The 24,621-nt window shown below is 41.5% G+C and overlaps 1 protein-coding gene across 1 annotated transcript in view; it reads right to left on the reverse strand.

The window, feature by feature from the left end:
* The window catches only part of adgra1b (adhesion G protein-coupled receptor A1b), a gene marked incomplete at both ends in the record, with an annotated part of 187,318 nt that extends 163,051 nt beyond the window's left edge, over positions 1-24,267 (reverse strand). The window contains 2 exons of the mRNA XM_080036365.1: positions 8,153-8,224; positions 24,050-24,267. Coding sequence (XP_079892491.1) covers positions 8,153-8,224; positions 24,050-24,267 — 290 coding nt within the window. The remainder of the gene's footprint in view (positions 1-8,152; positions 8,225-24,049) is intronic.
* Between the last annotated feature and the right edge of the window lie 354 nt (positions 24,268-24,621).

Genomic DNA, 24,621 nt, shown 5'->3' on the forward strand with positions numbered 1-24,621 from the left:
GAGGCTGACAAGAGGAGATTCAGCAATGCATATATTATTATTATATGATAAATATAAAGCTGTTTGGGACTTGACACCATGAAAACAGTTTCTAGTAGACACCCAAATTACAACTTTGAACCTGAAAATGAAGGTAATATGTGACATTTAAGTACATTCCATACAGCAGTAAGTCACAAGCGGAACACAGATAAACGCCTATATGCATTTCAGACTGGCTTGTCTATCCTAGTATATTTAGGAGGAACTGCAACCTTCTCACCAAAAAAACTAATTGTTGCTGATTGATTTAAACCCAGAAGATACTTGCTGTATTGACATATATGCTAACAAATTGAGCTAATGAATTGTTAAAGGAATACTTCACCCATACGGAACCAGCGTACTATCATTATAAAATCACTATTATAATATAATGAATTAGGTTTTTCTTCCCTCAGTCTTCCCTTAGTCTTCCCTTGGCCCAGCTGTCCTGTTAATCCTAACCCTTACTGTGATGTCACAAAAAGGAAAATGTAGGGTTAGACAGTGAGACCATATAACACTCTTTCTGCCTTTTCTCTGGCTAGGATGATCTGATTTCAATTTTTTTCACACATTTATACTAAATAGGATCTCCAAATTCAATACACCTTCATATTCCAACCGGTGAAGTAGGTCTTTAAGCTTTCTTTAAGGCAGGATAAAAAAACATTCAATTTCATACTTGTGTTTAGCCATGTTATATAATGACCTCGCTAGAGCAGTTTAGCCACAAACGCATGACCAAGAGGTCCGGCATGGAAAGGGCACTCACAGTTGAATTATATAGAATTACTGGTACCATAATGGCTTCCACTGTAAAATCAGCATACTCTACAATTGCAACTTTATTTTCATCCCTGCAGCAAAACAGCAATGCTCCCCTCACCGCTTCTTTCTATTCTCAATGTGGTTATTTAGTTATATATGCTGCTGGTGATGAAACGCCCTACTTGTTCCCAACCTGTGTGCACACTTCAATTGTCTCAATGGAGTTCATGCCACCTGAGGCCATTCCAATGTTAAACTGAATAGAGAGAAACACTGCATTTGAAGTCCAATCATGCAGCACCAACGTATTAGCACAGCAATCAGAAAACAGGGAGTCTTCTTAAAACAGTACATCATTATAAAAGAGAGGAAATGAAATCCAAGCACTCAGTATACAGTTGAGGTCAACAAATGCCCTGGACACTATCGGAGCGTAAATGGTGCACACACTCGTGCATACAAACACATTGGGAGAACTGGCCCACATATCCACGCTGTAGATACAGCTGGAGCAGCTCAAATGAAATGAATGTTTAAACAATAACCATTTTCCTCTCCCCCGGCCCGGCCCTGCATGTTTGAAGAGCGCGGGAGCAGCCCTCCTCACTATAAACTCCAACATTTGCGGTTAATGTTTGAAAAGCTACTGAAGTGCTCCCCAATTAATTTAAACTGCGCTGTATATCTTTGCCTGCTCAATTTCCCCCGAGCCATGTGACCCGGAGGACATCTGCCTGCTCACTACGTGACACTAATGGGCAGAATTCCTCCCCTGAATCTAAATGATTACCACATCACACAGTCACACTGCTGCAGAGGTGCAAACACACACACACACACACTTGCACAATGCACACACACTGCGAGCGAATGTGCACACACTGACACTGACCAGACCACACACACTAGCTCCAGGCTCAGCCTCCAGACAAGACACACTGCTTTCTCTTTGATAGCAAAAACAGTATTTAAACATTGCCGAGTCTCATTAAATAGATGTCAATGTTGATGTAATTATCAAAATACCATCAGATCCACAAAAGGTCACATTCTCTACGAAGAACACAAGCAAATACAAAACTGAAGCTTGCTGCCCCCACTTGGGCACTCATCCAAATGGAAAGTGATGCTGCATGATGTATTCCATTGTGTGCACACTTGATGAAATGAAACAATGACATACATTCATTAGTATAACTTGGATCATATTTCCTCAGTGGCTTGTTGGTGCCGGGGGCAGGATGTGTGTGTGTGTACGTAAAGGGACCATGTTTCCAGTAAACAAGAAAAATCCCATGTGTATCAGAGGGCCATCAACCCAGCCAAAATAGAGAGGACACTTACACATATATTTATTTTAGAGTAGAAAGCTTTTATTTTTTTTTAAATATTACATTTCTTTTTATATTTGGGGGTTTACACTGTTGGTTGGAAAAAAATACGTATTATGAACCCTCAGGGCACTTTGCAGTTCATAGTGCTGTGACTCTAGGGATGGCAAATTCAGCCTTCCAGTCGGTTCACCACTTTAACTATTCAGTGAGTTTCTATGATATTTTGTGAGAACACTACAAGAGGATAAATGCTAACATACTATTGGGAATTTCCTGACTTTTCGCCTAGCACCACTATGAGATTTACATTTTAGTTTTATTGTGCAATATCATTATCAGTACTGGACTTTTCTACAGACAATTGTGGTGCCCATGGATAAAATACTCTCTCACACATGCATGGTTTCAAGACTATAAACCTAGCAAATATGTAGGTGGTTTTCAGTGAAATGATGGGTTACAGTAAAATTTGGCGCACACAATCATATCCTCCTTAAGATATATTAGATAATAACTAATGATCTGAACTGGTGATCGCTTAACTTTTCATCAGGCCCCATCATCAAGTCAAAATAGAACATATCTATAGCTTTGTTTTACGGTCAGCCTCAACTGCACTTCGTGTTTTGTACTAATTAACAAATATAAGTGAAACTATGATGGTGCACATTGTACATTTTAAAAGCAGTATGTTACCAAGTGGTAACAGTGAGGCTGATAGAATTAAGCAGGAAGTATATAGGCAAAGACCTTTAGAGCCGCCTGCTATGCTGTATACCTTTCATAATACTAAATGATATATCAAATAAATTATGCACGGATTAATTGATAATGAAAATAATCAGTAGAATTAGACAGCATATTAGAAAAAAACAGCGATGCAACTGTTGGCAAATTCCTTTCGTTACTTATCTCATCTGTGTAAAATAACAAAAACTGACTAGCTCTGTCATTAACAAGACCAAGTATGAAGTACATTGGCATCAACCCGGATGCTAATGTGGAATTTGTTTATCAAAACCATCTATTTATTCACATGTTAAATATTCATGGGTCAGTTTGCAGATGCTTTGAGGGAAGGCCTGGCCATACTCTGAATCACAGCGCTCGCCCATCGAGTCAGATAACCACCAACTGGATTGTTAATAAATATGTGTTGAAAGCTCCCCGGTGTGGGGGAGAAGGTGGACAGTCAAGACAGTTCAGGCCAATTAAACAAACCGAGTGTGTAGGCATTGTGGCGGGCTTGTAGCTACAGCTGCCAGAGCATCAAACCCCTACGGACACTTGTGTGTTTGCATAAAGGAAATAGTATATACAGTAAGCACCGCATGACCAGGGGACATACATGAAATACCCAACCCTCTTGGCAAAGGCATAAGGTATAGTGCAATCCAATAGCCTCTTTCAAATAGCCTGTCAGCACTCATCAATGTAAATCTTTTTTTTTCTCCAAACATTTCTTTACAGTGTACATCAAATGGCAGAGGTTTTTAAGGAGAAAAGATGTGGTGTTTTGCCACTTTTCCGCAGTCTGAACCCAGTCGGGGCGATGATTAACAATTCTACAACACAGCTTGAGTGCAATTTATTCCCAGTGGGTGGATGAGCACTGCTTATGGGACATTTGCTGTGATTTTCTGCCTTAGGAGAAACACAGAAAGGGGGTAAGAAAGAGAAATCGAAGACAAGTCACTTATGTGAGGACACCTTCATATCAGCCCACGCTCCAAACTGAAAAAGACACATGAAACCAACGGGAGCAATTTAACAGCAGATGGAGAAACATTAGCCCTTTAGAAGCTCTGAGCAGTGAAAAAAAGACACTTTCTTGGTTAACAGTTCTGCAACTGTAAATCATATTTAGCAACTGCTGTTTTCATCAGTATAAGATATCTCTTTTAGAACAAAGCAAAAGTTCAAGGGGAGTGTGAAGCGATTTTCTTCTAAGAGAATCGTTTGATGCAAGGCCTCTTGCTCACTTGCTACTTTTCAAAACAAAAAAATAACCTAAGATACTCCCACAGCTGAAAATAAACATTGTAACTATGTTTGTTTTTTTGTTGAATTATAAGTTTTCCAATGTTTAATTGTGTCTTGGAATCTATAATTATCTGCCCAGAGAAGTGAAACACATGAGAGACAGAAGAATCGGGCCTCTGAATCTCTCCAAACTTAGTAAGTGGGTAACACACACCATGCTCAAATGTTTTGCCTCAACTGTGACCAAGCAACGCCACAGTGTAAACAAAATTCAACCATTCATATTATCACGACTAGACCTTGATCCATTTAAGGCTTCATTTGAGTCCATGTCTTCTTAGGTAAACAGACGAAACAACAGTCATGCTTCTACACACCATAATGGAATATCTGGAAATTGTAGGCTCCCAATGTTCTAAACAAGAGCACTCAACACATATAAACTACAGTGGAGCATGCAATGCAAATCTGCTTCATTTTTTATTTTTTTTAAATGTAAATGAATGAAGCCTCAATTATGGGCTAATGTGGATAATTCAAAAGAGATTGAAAATTATGATGTCCCATTAGTCGGATATGTGTTGTGGGATTTGATTCAGATTCATTGTGTGTGCCTTTTCCAGTGTTCTTAATATAAATGTATGTCATGCACATGTTGTAATGTAACATGGAATGTAACATGGAATGGTTCATAATTTGAGTGTTAGAGCAAAACAGATAATAATAATCAATGTGCACTTTCTTTCTATTTTACATAATCAGGGAGCTCATCTAAGAAGACATACGTTGACATCATGGCATTAACATATGAACAGTGAGAGTGAATTAGTAGTCCTGCTATGTGTTTAAATTGCTACGTTGAGTGATCATCTGCTTTAATCAAGTATTATTGATTCCAACGGGTCAATAATACACTAATTTGATCTTAACCTTTGACCCTGCCGAAGGTTTGGTTTTCTGATCATGTTTATGACCATCACTTCCTATGTGCACTCAGATTCTGGACATCACCGTATCATACAGTCCAGAGGATGTGTCCTTCATAGGCTTTGGCACACCCCTCTATCAATCAACTCCCCAAGTTGACACGCTCACAAAGAAGACTGAATAGACGTCACCTTCCACCATGGGACACAGCAGGAGGTAGGGGGCGTTCAAACACCTCTGACAATATCTACTCTTTTTTCCAGAATAAGTTATTGCCTGAATCCTGTGCATGGGCCCGAGCCGCACTCTCCAACATTCAACCTGCTCTCCAAATTCCTCAGGCTAGACAAACAAAAATGTTTTGCTCCGAAAGAGAGAACAAAAATTGTCCCGCTGCTCTCAATAAAAACAACATTTTAGACAGCCTGTTAAGAATAAAGTGCCTGTCACAGCCACTGCCATAACAATAAAACAACTGTTAAGACATTCAATACGCTTGTAGCCAAAAAGACTGAGCTTATTTCAAGAGCAGTCAGTTTAAATACTTTTACCATTTTTTCTGTTGTTTAAAGTTATTCTTGGATTGTGTAACACTCAAATCCATCTTCTGTTTAATTGAATTATTTCTTCCTTTAGGTGTGCAAAAAAGAGGGATGGAGCTCAAACGGTTCATGCAGATATTGTGTATGTGGATAAAAAATAATCTTGTTATAAATCCATTACATCCATTCCATACAATAACAATGAAAACATTACCACAGCACATTGTCTAATCTGATACAGTGTTATCACTGTGCACACTGATAATGCTGCGTCTCACACAGAGAGAGGCTTCAGCAGTGGGAACAGCATGATGAAGCGGCAAAAGGAGCTAGATCCAGTGTCCTGACCGCGGAACAGTGATGGGCTTTGTTCCTGCTCTGCTCCCATGGGACCCCAGTTCTGGCTGATGGAAATGGGCTTGTGTCCATATGGGGGGATCCAGGCCATCATCCAACATACAGGCATTCATTTTAGAGGACACTATCGCAGCTATAGAGCAAAATCACATTGAAAGCATTTTTTTTGTTGGGGGGGATTAATACAATTGGCTGACATGCTTGGAGAACCTAGTGTGGCTTGATTAATTGCAATGCTAAAACAATGTCCCGTCATGGAGGGGTGCCTGTTTTAAAACCCACTGACATTTGATAAAGGATTAAACACATTCTCTCACTCGCCCTTCATGATATCTTGATTTAGTTTCATGTGCTCCAGCTTTCAATTATCTTGCTCCTGAGATTTCTGACCCACAGCATTGAGAAAAACTAAGCGAATAGGCAAACGCCAGTGATTTTACACATAAAGGTCAGCCTCGTCAAGAGGAGATCTACTCAGCCTATGAAAATATTTGGACAATATCTTTCTGTCTGTTTGGAGTGAGCTTTGTAAAATCTAGGGATTTGTTTGTATTTGATAGAATTTCCCTGATGAATCCTGCATGGTAACCTAGGGTCCAGTTTGAAAGATATGGGTCTTATTACAAACAAGGTAGAAAACATCCCTCAAGGCCAGGTCAAATGCATGCTGCATGGCTGCAGTAAATACAAATACACTGTATGTTGTTTAATTCCGTTAAACCTAACCCCTTTATGAACACAAACTATATTATGTTTTCATTTAATTTCCATTTCTTTACAAAGACAAACTTTGCTCTGGATTCACTTCACTTTATTTCCATCTCTGCCCGCCCGCTAAAAGCTCCACAGCTGCAGCAGGAGTGGTGGTGAAAACACAAGCGCTATTAAGCTTGGCAATCAACCACCAGTTCACTAAAAACCCCTTCAGACCCAGTCAAGTCAGCCAGGAAGTCAGTCGGACTGGGGCCAGACGACCGAACAGCTGGCCGCCACTTTCAACTCAATGAGGCTACCTGGCTTGGCATCCACTTCTAGCAACACAAACCTCTGCCAAATGCTTACTGATGGCAGGGCGGATGGACAGGCTCTACCCAGAGAGCGAGGTGAATGAGGGGACAGAGGTCAGCCTCCACAAACCTTTTGACTGAGTGTCCTTTAAAAAAAGCCTCGCAATCATCTCTCCATCCCTTCAGAGCTGGCAGATGAGCAGAGAAACGGTTTTAATGGCACTAATAAGGCCCGTGGGGACAGGTGACATCACCCTCCAGCTCAAACCGGAGACGCAGCCAACCCGAAAAGGAGTGGAGGAGGAGGGCCCCGAATCATCCCACTGCCATTCTTATCCCAATCAAATAAAGCTGTCAAGAAGTCAGGGAAGACAGGGGGCCAAGCGAAGCAACTTTAATGGTATTCAAGGCAGTCTCTGGTGGTACAGAGCAGGTGTGTGTGTGTGTGTGTGTGTGTGTGTGTGTGTGTGTGTGTGTGTGTGTGTGTGTGTGTGTGTGTGTGTGTGTGTGTGTGTGTGTGTGTGTGTGTGTGTTGGGGGGGGGTAGATTACTATGTGTGCTACTATGAGTGTCATCAGGAGTGTGCATGCATATATCTGAGGATGATTGACAGGAAGGGTGATGCTCATCAAGCAGTGCTGCTCCGTGTGATTTCAGCCCCCTCTCTGATTGTCTCAATCACCAGCCAACGTCACTGTCAGCATCAGGCAGGAAGGCAGTGATCACTGGGGGCTGGACCGGGGTGAAAACAATCAATAGGTGACTTCTGGGGGGGTGTCAGCCATCATAGAGCTCATCATCAGGCAGCGCGTACACACACACACACACACACACACACACACACACACACACACAGGGAGGAGGACAGTGCAAACAATATGGGGCTCATCGACATGGACTTGGCGCAGTCAGTCCATCAGTCAACTCCTCCTGGTCTTGCACTGCATTAGCTCTTTATATGAGGCTGTATATTCTCCCCTTTTAAAGACCTTTACTGTTGCAATTGAGGTTAGGCTCGAAGGCTGAAAGGTTAACAAAAAAAAACAATAAAAAACACTGGCACTGTCTCCTCCTTCACGCTAAATCCCACAACAAGGATCTCCTGATTCCCACAATGTGTTGGACCACCGTTTAGTTTTTACAGTGATGCCCGCTATTAGGACTCTGTGGAGGACAAAACAGTAAAAGAGAGCTTGATTTAAGTACTCACAGTTTCTCCAGGGCGGCCAAGCCATAGAAAGAGCCATTCCTCAGCAGGGAGATCTTGTTGTTACTCAGGTTTCTGTTGGTGGGGGGCAGAGAGAGATATGGGGGGGGGGGGAGAGACAAGAAGACGAGGTGAGATGCATGCAGAGCGAGTGTGGGAGGAAGGTACATTTTGTCAATCTCGCCCCAAATAAGAGCTGCAGGAAATGACTTATTCAAATGGCTGATAAATTGTTCATCTCTGCCGACTGTCAATATGTTGGCAAGAGATAAGGATTTACGTCTGATGAGATTGCGCCCCGTAAATGACTCATCCCGGGCCACGTCGACTGTCTTGTTTATGGCCGTTTGTGGCCAAGATGGGTAATGATCCGACCCAACCCCCTCCCCCCCCCCCCGCCCCTCCTCCATCCACCAACCCTCCATGTCAGAAAAAAAAAATCGCTCCAATAGAAAAAGCTTAAAGAAACGCCAGCTCAGCGCTTTTCAATCGTCCATTGATCATATTACAACGGCAAACAAATCAATGAAACGAACTACAGGGATGTCTAAGTGATGGATTAATATTCACAGGCGATGCGGTGCCTCCATTTGGATTATTTAACTGATGTCTGTCATCACTTTGTTAACCTCTCCACCCTTTTGCTTCTGCTAGTGATGCATCTGTCTGTCAAGTAAAAGAAAAAAATAGAACTTGGAAAGGGCCTTCCGCCTAGTGTGTTACTGGCAGGCACAAGGACGCACACACACACACACACACACACACACACACACACACACACACACACACACACACACACACACACACACACACACACAACATTGTCACATTATTCAACACACTGGGCCCCGCCCTGGGACTTGAGCTTTTCATCAAACTAAAACACGCCAGAGCGAAAAACATAGGCAAGAATACTATCACGGGAACAGACACATACACTTGTATAACTATTCTTGTGAGGTCTTTCGTCCCTATAGGCCATAATACCGTGATACCCAGTCCTCTATGAATTACATTGACCTGTGACCTATTGCACAAAACCTGAATCTTGTAGACGTGAGAAGGACAAAACAACACTTAAAACACACACACACACAACAATTCTGTGTTAAAATCCCACAGTGACTACCACATACGGCCTGGGTTACCTGCAGTGCCAGATCAGGTACCTATAGTAACTTCTGTTAGTCAGTATATAATAGCCACGCTAAGATACAAGCACCTTAGAGCCACAGGAAAAACAATACATAGTGATACAGCAGGACAATGCAGGTAGTGCAGGACCCCACATGAGGATTAAGGACTGCTAGGAATGGGCTCATGAGCAAGGGAAGCTAGGTTTGTGTTAACCCTTTCAAATAGTTCTTAAAGGTCACATATTATGCTAAATGCACTTTTTAAATGTGTTCTAACATATCCATGGGTCCACGGTGTGCCTAGAGACTGCCAAAATATTTTAAAAAATAAAAATATCTCCTTTTCTCACTCTCCCCCTTTCTGAAACCCCCACCCCTCCCCCCCCCAATATACTCCAGTCAGAATTCTCCTCGTTTCTGACCTCACAAACTGGAAAGCCAGAAGCTTCCACTATGCAGCCCACACCCCTATTTCTTATTGGTCCACGGCCCTGACAGACAGAGGGCGAGGCGTATCTGGCTTCACTTCCGGACAGGGGGCGGGGGGAGCTCAAAGATTGTATATTTACGAGGGGAGCTGCAGCTCTTTTTTAAAAAATAGGCCATTGTGAGATTAGCTGAACATCAGCATAGTACAATAAATTATCTGAAAGTTTTTTTCAGCAAACAATTAAAGAAAAACTTATTAGGGACCACTAAGACCATATAATATGGTGTATAATATACCGAAAAGTGTATAATATGGGAGCTTTAATATTTCATGTAAGGGAAAAGATAAATAAGACTAAAAAAGAACAAGCAAGTGATAAATATCACTGGTGTACATTAGGGAGGGAGGACCTAAATGCAGCACAACAACTCTTTAGGATTCAGTTGACAGTATGTCCTTAAATGAGCACCACCGACAAAAACACAGGCAGGCAGCAAACAATAGGAAAAGACTGTTGCAGGCTAAAACTGATTATTGGGTACAGAAGGCTAGGTCATATACCGGGGTGAGCCCAGGAACCAGCACAGATGGCAACAGATCATTCAGGTGAGTGCTGGAGAGTCTTGTAGAGAAGGTTGAGGAAAAATGACAAAGATCAGTCTGCTACTGATTTTTTTTTCCTTTATTGTTGGAAACAATGTCAATTGTTCATTTGCTTGTAAGTTTCTTCTCTTTCATTTGGCAGACTAGACGTATCTATGGCATATTGCTGCCCCCCACAGTTTGCTGTTCAGGTCTTTGTCTATATCATCTCATCTCATTTAGGCTAATCCAGTATTGTGTAGATATTGCATCAGTTTATTTATTGTGTCACAAGTACCCAGATCAAACAGAGTGTGTAGATTAAAAAGAGTTTCTCCTAGGTACCTGAATTGTTCCCTTCCTTTACTCGAGCACTTTTTGAAACATTTTGCTATTGAGTTTGTCGAGCGCTGGAGACCAAATAGTGGCTGAGTAATCAGAGCATCAGGTGTGTGCAGGTAATTGAACAGGTGTGTGTGATTGATTTGATTGCAGCAGAGTGGGGCAGGGGGCGTGGCCAAGTCAAAAGAGCGGGAAAACCAGGGGGAACGGAAAAGTACTGAGTGGGTAGGATGTTTTGTGGAATTGAAATGTCAGCAACTAGAAAGATGAGAAGTAGGTAATTAATTACTAGATGGCACACTGTTTAAATACAAATAGACAGATCTTTAATGTTTTCAAACATGATTTGAGACATCAATGCAGCATTGAATTGACTGGCAAAAGGCAGTCTTTCTCCAGAAGACAAAGAAAAATCTATTAACTCACAAACATCAGCCTACGTTATAGATTTTATCAGGGTTAATATAGTGAGCCTTAACAAACATACGTTGGCGCAATCTAGTCTCCAGTACATACTATCTCAGTTATTACAACCTGACTTTATCTTACATAAGACTAAGGTCAGAACAGTTTGACAGTTAAATCATTTGTATGAAGATTTCACAATTTATGACAATACTATAGGCTATATATACACACACTGTATATCACACAATATTAATTTCCATAACAGATGACTGGGTAGGTTGAAAAGAGCGGTTGACCAGAAATGATGAATTGTGACAATACTATGTTAGTGTTGTGTTCGGAGCTTGTTCCTGCCCCAAATGGACCGAAATCATTACACAATAATCATTTAAAAAATATCTTTTTAGGCCTTGAATGAAAATAGCTCATCTTTATATTTTTCATGGCAGTCGCTGGAAGTAATAATAATAGAAAACAAAACAAAAAACATTTCATATTCTACTGAGACAGATATTGAACCACTGAAATCCATGTTTGCTTATAGATCCAAAACTATTGGTCTCAGTTCTGTTCAATTCTGTGAAAAAAAAATCAGCTTTTGGAAAAAACCTTTTCGAGCCGTGCTTTTTTTCACATGCCCTAGTGCACATACAGCATTTCACACAGAGCAATAAGCATATATGGTACAACAGGCCATGCGGTTAATGATTTATATTGCGCTTATTCAACAGCCCCAGATTCACACATCATTTTAAATACACCTTGGATGGCATTTCTGGATTTCATATCTGCTAAAATATTGATTGCCTCAGCCCGCTCTTAAATCATCCGCTGCAGGGCTGCTTTGTGGATTTGACGCTGTGGATTTGTGCATGCCCATATGATCTGCCGGCAAGAGGCCTTTCCTTGCATGTGCGATGTTGCGTATCTCCTGTCAGCATATTGCCACACACACACACACACACACACACACACACACACACACACACACACACACACACACACACACACACACACACACACACTTTACACAAGGTCAGATCCCTCCTCCACCACCTTCCCATCTTCCTTTAACAAGGCTCTGGGAGTGATTGGTCAGGTATGTGTCACCAGGTTCCTCCTCAGTGACGACAGAGAGCTCGTTATGGCTGCAGGGCACGTAAAGTCAATTTTAACCCTAGGATTAAGCCGTGCAATCCCACAATGCTTTGTGCTGAAAGGGCGAAAATTGCTGGCCATACGGGAGCAGAGTGGAAGTGTGTTCACTGAAAATGCCACTGTGAGGACCAACACACACACACTAGACCTGCAAACCAGCCTTAAACCAAAAACAACTAAACATTTGGTGGATTAAAAAAAAACAAGAATATATGAAAATAAATGCTATCAATCATGTGTGGACAAAGTGTACATTTTTCATTTGTATTTGTTTATGTTGCTACTTCATTCAACAAGCTTGCTGGTTCATACAGGGAAGTGCCATATCTCTCCCATGAGTGATAACAGTTGTCTTGGCAGGAAAAGCAGGGTTGCGGATAGGAAGTCCCCTCTCAGCCAAAGGCCAGGATGGACGCACACTTGTGTCAGCAAATTCATGTCAACATCCAAGATTGTATTTACATTTGGGTCTGCCCCAACAACAAACTTCTGGGAATATCATGTCCCAACTACTCTAGAAATTGTACATATTTACAAATATAATAGTAGCCAAATTAGTCAGAATAAACCTGATCTTATATCCAAGATACATGATAGCAGATGAAAAAGTGTAGGATTAGATGAGATAATGGGCTGTGGCCTTCCTTAGTTATACTGTCATGATGTCAAGCTTTATGTTCTCGCACAAGGGCCACATTCAGTTAACACTGATAACAGCAGGTTTGTCATCTTTTTACAGAAATGTAGAATTCTTCTATTTCTTACAGAAGTGAACACAAAGCAGCCTTTTCATTTCAATGGAGAAAGCAGCCACTTTGTCCATGTGCTGCATGGTAGAGCTGGCTCGCCCTACATTTCACAGTATTCTCATTAAAAATGTAACCATAAAATGCCATTCATTGTAAAATATCCATGGTTTCAAAGCTCGCTATAAGAAAACAAAGGTGCAACATGGTGGATGTATTTATGCTTCAAAATCCGTAAATTCAAACCATGTGTGTTAACTTTTTCAAGAGAAAAGTTGCTGCATTGTGAACTTCCCTAAAACAAGATCTATAGGACACCATCATTAATCCAACAATAACCTCTTGGTCTCCAGAGCAGTGGTGATTTTTCAATCCTGAATATCAATGTAACTTTTAACCCCAAATAATAATAAAGGCTACAGTAGTGAGTCGGATATGCTTATGTTTCAAGCGTAAAGCATTATGTTAATTCTTCCTTACACATTTGCTTTGTTTCTGGTTTTGAAAAAGCAACAAAAAAGACACCACTCTAACACTTTTAAGCTACTTAGTAACGCTCAGATTACAGCTCAGCGTACACACAATTTTGGCTTGTGGAGAAATCCATAGTTTGACAACCTTGCTGTGGCTGCTTACAGTTGCTATTGGATAATAACCCTTCAGGGGCAGGCTTTGGCGGATGGGGAATTAAACACATGCAAGCATGTCACATTAAGTGAGCAGAATACCTCTTCCCACAATTGAATCAGAATGCCCGGAATGTGGATGGGAATGGGCCAGATTTACACTCAGACATTTAGGGAGGCAAAAGTGTGTCAGCAACAATTCATATGGATTTTTATTGTTGTTGATCCAGACATCAATATCCTACTGGAGTTCTGTCAGCTCGGATTCCTCTTGACACAAATCTCTCGGAGAGCAGAAAATTACCGCAGCTGTAAGCCAGCATGTAGTCAAATGGACATGGCTATCAACCACTTGGAGGATTGAACGGGTCAATTTCCCAATAATTCACACACGGATTTATGGAAAAATAACCTAAGCGCTCCCAATAGTTTCAGTTTCAGAGGCCAAGTGGAGTTTTTTTCCCCCTTTTATTTCCAGGGCCTTACTCTGAAACACTTTAAATCAGGTCAGGTTTTGGAAAAACACAAACCCTAACCTTTCTTTTTGTTAAGCCACATATGGATGGTGTGTTGAAGTGAAGGTACACTGAGAGCTCGGGATAGCACTGCTGTGGCTGTGTTGTGTCCCACGTCTCCCTTCTGTCCCGCAGACCGCTACACTTCCCTCTGCGGACGCACGTCCCACTCAGGGACAGGCAGCCTCTGTTTGTGCAAATTCAAGCGTGTCCTGTCCCTGTGCTGTGTGTGTGTGTGTGTGTGTGTATTTCTGTTTGTGTGTGTGCGTCTGCTCGCCGACCTCTGCATGCCGATCTCAGGCTTCTGCATAACGTCCAGGAAATCACAGGAAAAACAGAATTGAACATTATGTAAACAGCCCATGACAAACTTCTGGAGCGTCCGTCCAACTCTCTATTTACATTATCAATTATGTTCTCTGCGGGTAAGCTGCTTTCAATGAGGTAAGGCTGCACAGATTCAGTATTGTCTCTGTGGGCTGCAGCAAATGGTCTATGTCATTGCCTACTGTGTTTCAGCGCCAGCCACAGCAAGACGTGTGTAGTATACATACAAGACGTCCGACAACCAGTTCAAGCCTTGGGAATGCTGCACTCTTACAATCCTCCCATATGAGTATTGTGTTGGTTGTGATGTAATTGGATGGTTAGACACTCATTGTTTTTTTCACTTCACATCATAGCAAGGACATTTTCTAAGCATCTTTGTTTTGAATGGCAGTAAAATCTCATTACTGCTGAAACAATTATCAATTAATTAGTCCATCAAGGGAAAACAAGCAAGTAAAAATACCAAACATTGTTGGATTCAATTTGCTTCAAATGTTGGGATTTGCTCCATTTCTTGGTTTTATATGATCTTGAAAAAACTGAATAAATCTAGGCTTTTGGTGAGACAAAAGCTATTTCCTTCACGACAGTCTCCGGGAGTTATGAATCATTACATTCTAACATATTGGAGACAAAGTAATCAACAGATTGATTGATAAAGCAAATAATCTAAAGCTGGAGCCATAACTCTCTCAAAAGTCAAAAAAATCACCGTGTCCCTCGATCCTCAGGCTGTGGTGAGTGATTATTAGAGTCCATATCAATTCTTCCCTTAAAAAACAGGAGCTCTGGCTTTCACTCTCCCTCCACAGCCACAGCTGGGATACTTCTGTGAGGTCCGACTGAAAAAGTCACCGCTCTTCCATGCACCAGAGACGTCTCACTATATTATTACAGGAGCACGGAATCAAAAATAGCTCTAACGGACGCCATATCCAACACACCAGTCATGAGGAGCAAGTGGAGGAAAGATCACAATGTGAACTATTATAAACAATTCAAGATCCGCTGGCCTCAAGGTTTGCTAGCCACTTTTTCTTCAAACAGCCCAAACCCCCTGTTATTTTAGAGGATCAAGTTACTAGACACCGACCTAGACACTAACCAAAATAACATATTTCACAACTACTAACATTGACCTTGGACAGGACATAGACGACTGTTTCAGGGGTTACCTACAGATGTACGTGTTTAACAGATCTTCACATGAAACTCGCCACTCCTCAATAGACAGACTATAATGTCAAGAATAAGAATTTGCATGAATAGCCAGAGTGATTTGCCTCACTCTTATAGGATGCCCTAACTTGCCTTTTAGCCTGGCTTAAATGTATTTGCTGTCACAATCAGTACATTTAGCCATTAATTAAAATGCAGTTTTGTCTGGAAGAAATATATTAAGTGCAACTCCTACTGTGATTATTCATGTGTAGATTAAACAACTGACAGTTCTAGAGTGACATTGTTGGTTGTCAACTTCATATTTCTGCCCAAGGACCTACAGTATTTGGGGCAAGCTTTAAACAATCATGTGTGCAAATTTAGTAGGCTGCACTCATTATTCATATCATTTCAATGTTTCAGATTCAATAAATTAATACTACATTGACGTGTACTGCTTGTCCATGTTGTTGTTCGCAATGGTATGCCAACTGTCTGTTGACTGACTTTGTGAGCTACTGGATACCTGAATTTCCCCAATGTGGTAAATAAATATCTATCTATCTATTTATCTACATATCTACATTCTCGGGTCAGAATTAGCTTGTAGCAAAAAAAAAATTCTATTTTAGCGCCCTCTGAGCTGAATCTTTTGAGTTAAGTTGCAAATGTCAAAAGCTAAACCTTAATAATTTGAAAAAGGGGTTCAAAGATGCATTCAATGGTGGATTCAGATTCAATAAAATTCAATTAAACAACTCTAAACTATTTTAGCCACTATCAGGGTTTTATTCAGCTTACTTTACAATGAGTTAGGAAACAGGGAAAATACACGTTTCTACGTCAGTCTCCTGTGCTTTCTTGAATTTATGATCATTTAAGTAAGTCCATGTATTTACTCAGTAGTGTATGGAGAGGGCAGGGATAGCATAGCAGAGAAGTATCCTTGGCAGACACCCTATTTGTCTTTACCTAATATTTTTAGATGGTGTATATGTCTGGGTTTCGACACATTCTTGCGTTTTTCAGGGCTAAAGCAAAATTTACAGACTACTCTCTCTCCCCCCGCGGTCATGAACTCTCGATCAGTGAATCATCATTGTCTGAAAGGGAAACTGATCAGCTGTTTCTTTTAAAGGTCACCTATTAATTATAAAATGCACTTTGTCATAGTCTTCAAACATTAATATGAGTGAGTCTCTGGTCTGTCTAGACATTCCAGAAGTATGAGGAAAAAACAACTCTTTTTCTCACTCCACCTTTCTTAACAGTTAGATTCAGGGCCAATCAGAGCGCACTGGGCATTTGGAAGGCGGGGCTTAAAGAGAAAGGCGCTTTAACGGAGGGTTTCAGACAGAGGCTGAAAAGAGGAGATACAGCAACTGTGTAACTGTGAGAAATATAAATGTTTGTTTGAGCACTACAGCAAAACACTATCTAGAAGAAACTCGAATTACAATTTTGAACCTTAAAAAATGTGCATAGTATGTGACCTTTAAAGCGGGCCACATGAACAACTGTAACAGAGCTTTTCAGACAGCCAACTGCTGCAACTCGAACTGATGAATCATCACACATTTACAGAAGCCTGGAAGAAAAACTTTGGAAAAAAAATATATAAACAAACCATTTTACTGGTAAAGAGAAAAATCAATAGGGATCAGATTTGAGGTGACCGGCAGCTTCCAACATGCAGCAACATTACTGATCGGCCCTGACCCTCATGGCTCCGCGGCACGCAGATAACACAAGGGCAATCTCAGAGAGGAGAGAGTGCTGGAAATCTAAAAGTACTATGCCCTATGGGGCTTAAGACGACCGATAATGGAGAGTGCACTCATCTAAAGATGAACCTTTTGCTTTCTCAAAAAAATCTTCCATATCGCCGGAGATAAGCACGGGAGAAACCATACAGGGGGAACACAGAGAGAGAAATAGCAATTGCCATGACTCCTCTGAGCGTCAGATGTTTAGATACAACAAGCTCCATCGGGGTCGTTTTGGTCACGTCCCTTCAGATTAACCGGCAGACTTATATGCATACGTGTGACATATCATTTGAGGCATTTTATCGATGTGGTGGGTTGCTCACAGGGGGTTTGTCAGTGAGGTAAGGCACAGGAGAATATGGACCGGGGCTGGATGTGTGAGCAAGTCAATGAAATATTCATGCAGATGTACTCAGAACTCTGAAGAGGGTAGAGCACCAAACAGCACCTCGGCAGTCGCGAGCAGCGGAGGAAAAAAAAATAAGTGAGAGGGAGTGAATAAGAGGAGGAGGGGAGAAAAGAATACATATAGTTATATTTATAGCGGAAAGAGAAAAATAATAGATATGCAGAAAGCCGAGAGAATGGGTTTTGTTCTGACACTCCACGTTCGTTCACACGGATCAATACTAACCTCTTACTCCTGTGATCATACTATGGCTTAGAATATATCACAAACTGTCTGCTTACTTTGCATATCTTCTAAAAACCCACCATCTACGTTACACAGCCATGCTTTATGTGGTGTCTCCTGGGTCCTTCTCTACAATAGCACGATGACTGATTTGTTCTTGTAGTGGTTTTGGAGTCATGCTACAGCCCCATCCTGATCTTTTCCCTCCAGACACCGCAAACAGCCCCTCCTGTCTGTCTCTGAGAGGACTATGATGCTGGGGCCAACAGAGCAGGCTACTATACGTATGCCAAACACCTCCAGAATTGGGTCCAGCCCAGACCAAATGCCCTCGTTTTCTCTCATACAAATGGGGGTGGGGGGGGGAGACAAGGCTTTAGAAGGGGCTTAGCGTGGTTCTAACAGGGACCACGAACAAATCCAGGAGATGATCACTTTCAACAGCCATAAGCACACTTATCACATATTCAGAAACATAGTATATATCCTGCAGTGCTGCACAATTGAATGGATTACATAAAAAGAAATACCTAAGTGAAAGTAAAAATACTACTTATTTACGCTGCATTGCTTTTTATGAATCCTGACAACATGCTGTAATAAGCATTAACTGTGACAGTAGGAAATAACTGGTGTTTTGTTTCAGGCTGTTTGCCAGGGTCAATTTCCTGAATGAAAATTTCGACAAAAAAATATTTGCTGACAAAATCTTTTCCAAATGAAGAATAAAACAAGTAAAAAGTAACCCTTTGAAGTTGAGAACTATGAAGAATGGCATCACAATTTCCATCACCAAGAGCATTACATCATAGCTTCTCCAAAATCATACGTACTGTAACTCCTCAGCTGCCCAACAGTATCTCTATTTGAGAATAGTACTTAGCCCCTCAAGGCACCTGCCATCCATGGATGTTGTTATTTGCGCTAAACCTGGTCAGTCTGTTGCCTTTTATTTAGCCCAAATATATTTGTTGTATATCCCTTGACTTTTTAGAAGCTCTTGAAAATTGGGCTGTGTTTTGTTTGTTGTAGATGTCTCTTCAACAACCAGATAACCCTATTTTCTCCAAATCAGCATTGGCAAAGTTGTCTTTTCAACATACAGTATTTTCAACTGCTTTTCAACTATACTTTTTTCGCTGTGTGGACCTGTCTCTCCCTTCATAGAATTTAGGAAAGCCAAATTGGGTGACAATTCTCTGCAGGTTTGTCACTACGAATGACATCTTAGATACGCTTTAACTTTACTTCCAGTTATCTGCCTTTTATGTTAGATTCGTAGGTTTTCCGTGCAGGATCACTGCCGTCTGTCAAGTTCTCTAAAGGAATTTTACTGAAAAAATATAATCCATTTTTAAGCTTCTCATCTCAAGAATGAAACTAAAAATAATGGTGTAGATTTTTGTCAACATGAATAAAAAAAAAATCCAGTGCCAGATGCACCCTGCAGTTTGTTGCACTGAATTCATTTGGATTGCAACATGTGCTAATACTCCTGAGTTCTGCTGGGTGCATGACATTTGGAAAAATAAATTTGGAAGTCAAATCCAACCCCTACACATGGGGCCATCTACACTCAGCAGGTAGGCGTGAAGTAGTCACAATAACATGCAAATGATGCAAACAAGTCTGCTTGGAACAGCTCGCAACAGGAGCGAAAACAACAGCAGTCGAACTACTTTATGATAGCTTTCTAAGTTTCCAGTTGTGCGAGTGCACAGTGTGTATCTCTTTGTGTGGCCGTGTCCAGCAGTGAAGAGACTCACAGGCTCAGTTACAATCAGCTGGCAGTCACATCATCTCAATCAGCGCTGCAGTCTCAGCCACCGAGTGACGTTTAACCAAACACTTCCCGTCCAGCGTCCTCCCTGTCACTTTCTCTATTCCTCTAATGGATCTCTCCGCTGCCTTTCCTTGCCTACTTCCCATCTTCACTCCATCCGCTTGTCTCTTCCACAATCTGTCCCAGGGTGCCACAGGTGTCCGCCACAATTTAAACTGCTGCTCCAGGGTCAACAGAGCTGTCAGGCAGAGCTTCAAAACTCCCCAATTCAAAACATGGCCAATTAGGAAACCAGTCACCATCATCAGGGGCAACAGAGACTTACACACACACACACACACACACACACACACACACACACACACACACACACACACACACACACACACACACACACACACACACACACACACACACACACTCTTGTGGTGGATGATTTTCATCCCTCTTACGTATGCAAATGTTCTTTTATTTGCTCATTGTTTTCCTTGGCATTTGCAAGGCGCCCGGTTATTGCAGGGTATGCTCCTCATAAATATTTTATAGGTACAATGGCAGGAAAAAAGCAACAAAGCCCAATCTGTGCTTTTAATTGGAGGTGACATTTAGATATGGGTGAGTACACTTGAACGGGGGCGGCCCAATACTGTGCTTGAGTTGTGAATGAGGAGATGGCTATTTTTGGAAGCTCCAGTCTATGTAGGTGGTTAGATCATACAAAAATTAAATAGTACAGAAGGGGGGAGACATATGAAAGATGTGGAGGGGGGGGGGGGGCGTTGCAGTGCATGCATACTTCCCCTTGATATATGTGTTTATTTGCACAGCACATCTAAACAAAAGAGCGAGCAGGGAGGCCACTTCAGCCTGACAAAGGTCACATTTCCTAACGCAGGAAAAAATGGCTTCCTGGCCAGCGAGAGCACTGCCGTAGGATGTAGTTCACCAAGGAATAGGACGGAGTGAGGAATAGGCTTATTTATACTGTTCTAATCATAACCCAGCATACACAGCCTCCAGTGAACTGAGGAGAAGGCGTCATTCTGTGTGAAAAGACTGCATCCATTTTAGTCTGATAGCCGCTGTCTATTTTAAGGAACACCTCAAGTCTCTGTGTTATCTACCTGTGTTGACCACTTTAAGAATCAAACGCTGACCGTGTCTGTAAGCCACAAATCTGCCGCGCTTTGATAAATGTTGAAAACAAAACAAAGCCTTTAACCATTCTCTGCCTAAAGGAACAAAAAGCCCCCCTGCCTATACACGCAAGCACAAACAGCACTCCAAATAAATTGCGGGAAGCAAAGTGCTCCCATTAATCAAAAGTGCTCTTAGTTCAGAATGAGTGGTCGGCTGTAACTTGTCAAGGGGCCTTCACAATTAGCATTCTCTGCTTTTACTCTCTGAAGGCAGAACTCAAGTTTTCCAAGAATAAAACAGTCTATTAATCTAGCAGTCAATCTGTGCACCTGTGGAGAGAGCGGGAGGGTGTGGGGAAATGTATCCACCCCTCGGGTGTCTGAAGTGCTATTTCATCTACAGGAGAGGCTCAGATGAATACTAAAGGGAGATGGTTCTGCCTGTTGAAGCACAAAATCTATGTTTGAATAACTTTGAATACAAAGCAAAGCATATCCGTACAGAGCTCGGTGAAAGGCCAAAGGTTCACACAGAGGTGTAACAACACAAGACGGGAGAGGCTCCGATGTGGCTTTCACACATGGACAGTGGTTCTGAGGACCTTGAGCAATGCTTTTCTTTGCAAGGATTTCAATCAGTAATTCAATCATAAGATCAAGATTTTACAAGGAGCTGTTGCTGCTGCCAACTAGCCCACAGTGTGTGGATAGTTGGCAGTGTAAGGCTGCAGGATAGATAGCATGCTCATCACTGCTATGTGAAAAAGTAGCCTGGTCCCCACAACACTAGCAGCAAGAAGATAACACACTATCATTTCAGTTTCTAGATGTTTCCTACATAAACGTCCTACGAGGGTGTTCAGATGTTCATGAAACAGTCTATTTTTTCCTCTGATGACCAAAAAAATACCATCAACGGAACAACTATACATTTTTTTATTAAGGCCTTGAATGATTTTTACAACTTACAAAACGATTATCGGCAGTCAGATCTGAACATCCTGTGTGTGTCTCCCGAAGGGTACTCAATCACTAAATCAATTACTTTGCTTCACCATTGTCATAGAAACCATTATTAATCCTACATGTAAATACAGTACAACCTCATCACGATGCATCCTGCAGTCTCTCTTTCAGTCTCTTCCTCAACAAATGTACGCTCCGCCTAGCCTGGCTTTCCCAGACCTGCCACTAGGCGCTGGCAAATTAAATTTGCTGCGCCTGTTGGTCTGGCCACGCTCCGTTGAAGCTTTATCAAGAAGACCAGCAATCTGGGTCTCACGTTTCAATTGGTTATATCTAATATGGGCGCGCCAGAGCCCTTTATATGGTACTCTGGGGAGGACGTAACCGGATGACGACAGTGACGTGCATGCGACGTCGAAGCCGTGATAGTAAACATCAAAGACGGCTGCGGATATGTTGTGTGATTTTGAGACTGCTTTGGCCTCGACCCTTAACGATTTGGAAGACGGCACTCAAATCTTTCATTAGCAAGTAAGTGGAATGTTCTGTTTTGCCGACCGACAACGGCAAACGTTTAATTTAACAGTTTAACAGCTGTTCGCTAAATGAACGGGGCTTACGTCACCTTGTGCATCGCTCTGATTGGTTGTAGTGCTATCCAACTGCGTGCAGTGGCATTTGAAATGCACGAGTAGGAGCCGCCCCTTGAGTTGGAAATTACTATTGATCGTGGCCAGACCCTCTATCGTTCAAGATATCAGGGTCTGGATTTCCAGGCTACGCTCCGCCGGCATGTGCTAGCAAAAATCTTAACACTACCTCTTTTGTCCAAAGGCGCCACTAGAATCAACAAAAACTGAAAGATCCTCATAGCTACTTTAAGCTGCCTCTGTATATTACATCACCTCTGTTCTTAAGAGCAGATCCCAGAGCTGGCTTACACTTATACTGACCTTTGAAGAACTGCCTCTCACTACTTTGCTCCAATGAATAAATGCATATGACTTCTGACGTCTGATCCCCTTAAAATAATGAAAACCTTTCATTTTGGAACTCTTATGATGCCTGTTAATGTTTCTGATCTTGATGTATGAGCTTGTGTATGACTATCTCTGTTCAATTCTAATCAGTTTTGTGTTGTTATTGTTTTTGCAAAACATTACTTGATTTTAATGAGATCCCCTTCATCAAATAAACATTATAATAACAATACTTTTCTCTATACATAAATCCATCACTTTAGTCTTGTCTGAGTAACATGTCAGCCCAAAACTGAAACACATTCTTTTTTAATTGATAAACAACACAGACAGGTAGTAAATCCTCAAGTTCAAGAAGCCTGAAGCTGAAGACATGGCACTCAATTATATCATATATTATACTCAATTGGCAGAATTGTTGCCAACTAAATTCTGTCAATCCAGAAAAAAATTTCGGCAAAATCGCTTATATATTTTCTCTGATCTAATAAAGTAAAGGATATCATTATGGGGATAACATTGAAGGTTATATAGTTTGTCATGTTATACAGTGATGAAACAGAACAGTGGCAACCAGCTATTGTCAATTAATGCAGATTAAAGTCATTTTAGGTAACACTGCACTACTTCTTTAAATTGTTGCAGGGGAGTGCATATTATGTGAGTTTTTAGAATAATTTATATTTAATGTGGATATCAATAAAATATGTCTGTAGTGTTCTGTAGAATGTAAGCTGTGGTGTATTGATAATTATAATTTGGTTGGTAGCCCTCTGAAGCTCATTTATCCTGCTGAAAGACTCAACGATTAATATTGTCAAACCTATTTGACCTTGTGGAATCAATTCATAAAAGTCGATGCTCTTGTACATGAATTTAGGTTCTCTAACTGGGATTTAAGGATATCCGAGGAAGAGCCCCTTTTAGAAAAAAAACTTGCCTACTAGACAGCATCCCATGACAGACAAATAAAGTAACTACTACTTCTTATTTCCTAATCAAGTACATCTGATTCTGATCTGATTCAATAGCTTACAGAATTAATAATATACTATATTTGTTAATGTCAAATGAATGTCATATTTTTTTATTGTAAAATTGCTCCAATTTGTTTGGGGTTCCCTTGGACACATATCCAGCCCTTGTTGAAGGTGTTGGCAGCGTGTGAAACATGTTTATGGAACTTCCTACTTACAGGGACACGGTTCTGTTGGGTAGGAAGCTGGGCTGCAGGGTGTCCATCAATTCCACGTCGTCACACAGCACTTTGACGCGGACGTGCTGCCTGCTCAGCTCCTTGGACCGCTCCGCAGAGCAGTGACAGCTGTCAACCATCAGGTCCGGACAGTTTCTGTTGCACAGGCTCAACTGCCACAGCGCGACTATTACGCACAGCAAACTCAGCGCCCTCATGGTGGTAACTGAGGATTAGTCTTCAAACAAACAAAACACGCACCTCTCAAGTTATATCCTCCCAGCTTCTGTGACAAGTCGGGACCATTTCACATTGCCTTTACCGTTACATTCAAATACAAGCCGTGAGATCGAGCTTAATTTTCAAATCTCGTGCTCTGCTCGTCACCTGCTCGGTTTGCGATTTAACCCGAGAGAAAAGTAAAGCATCAGGAGTGTGAAACTCTGTATCTCTGCCATGCTGTGTTTTAGGAAGTCCTCCAAACTGTTTGGTGTGCTGCGGCATGCGTAGGGGAAACTTCCAACAACGGCGCGCTTCTTCTTCCAAAGTCGGGATAAACTTTACTGCGACAT

This window comes from Ammodytes marinus (assembly GCF_949987685.1).
Source record: "Ammodytes marinus genome assembly, chromosome: 11".
In the NCBI taxonomy this organism is placed as follows: domain Eukaryota; kingdom Metazoa; phylum Chordata; class Actinopteri; order Uranoscopiformes; family Ammodytidae; genus Ammodytes; species Ammodytes marinus.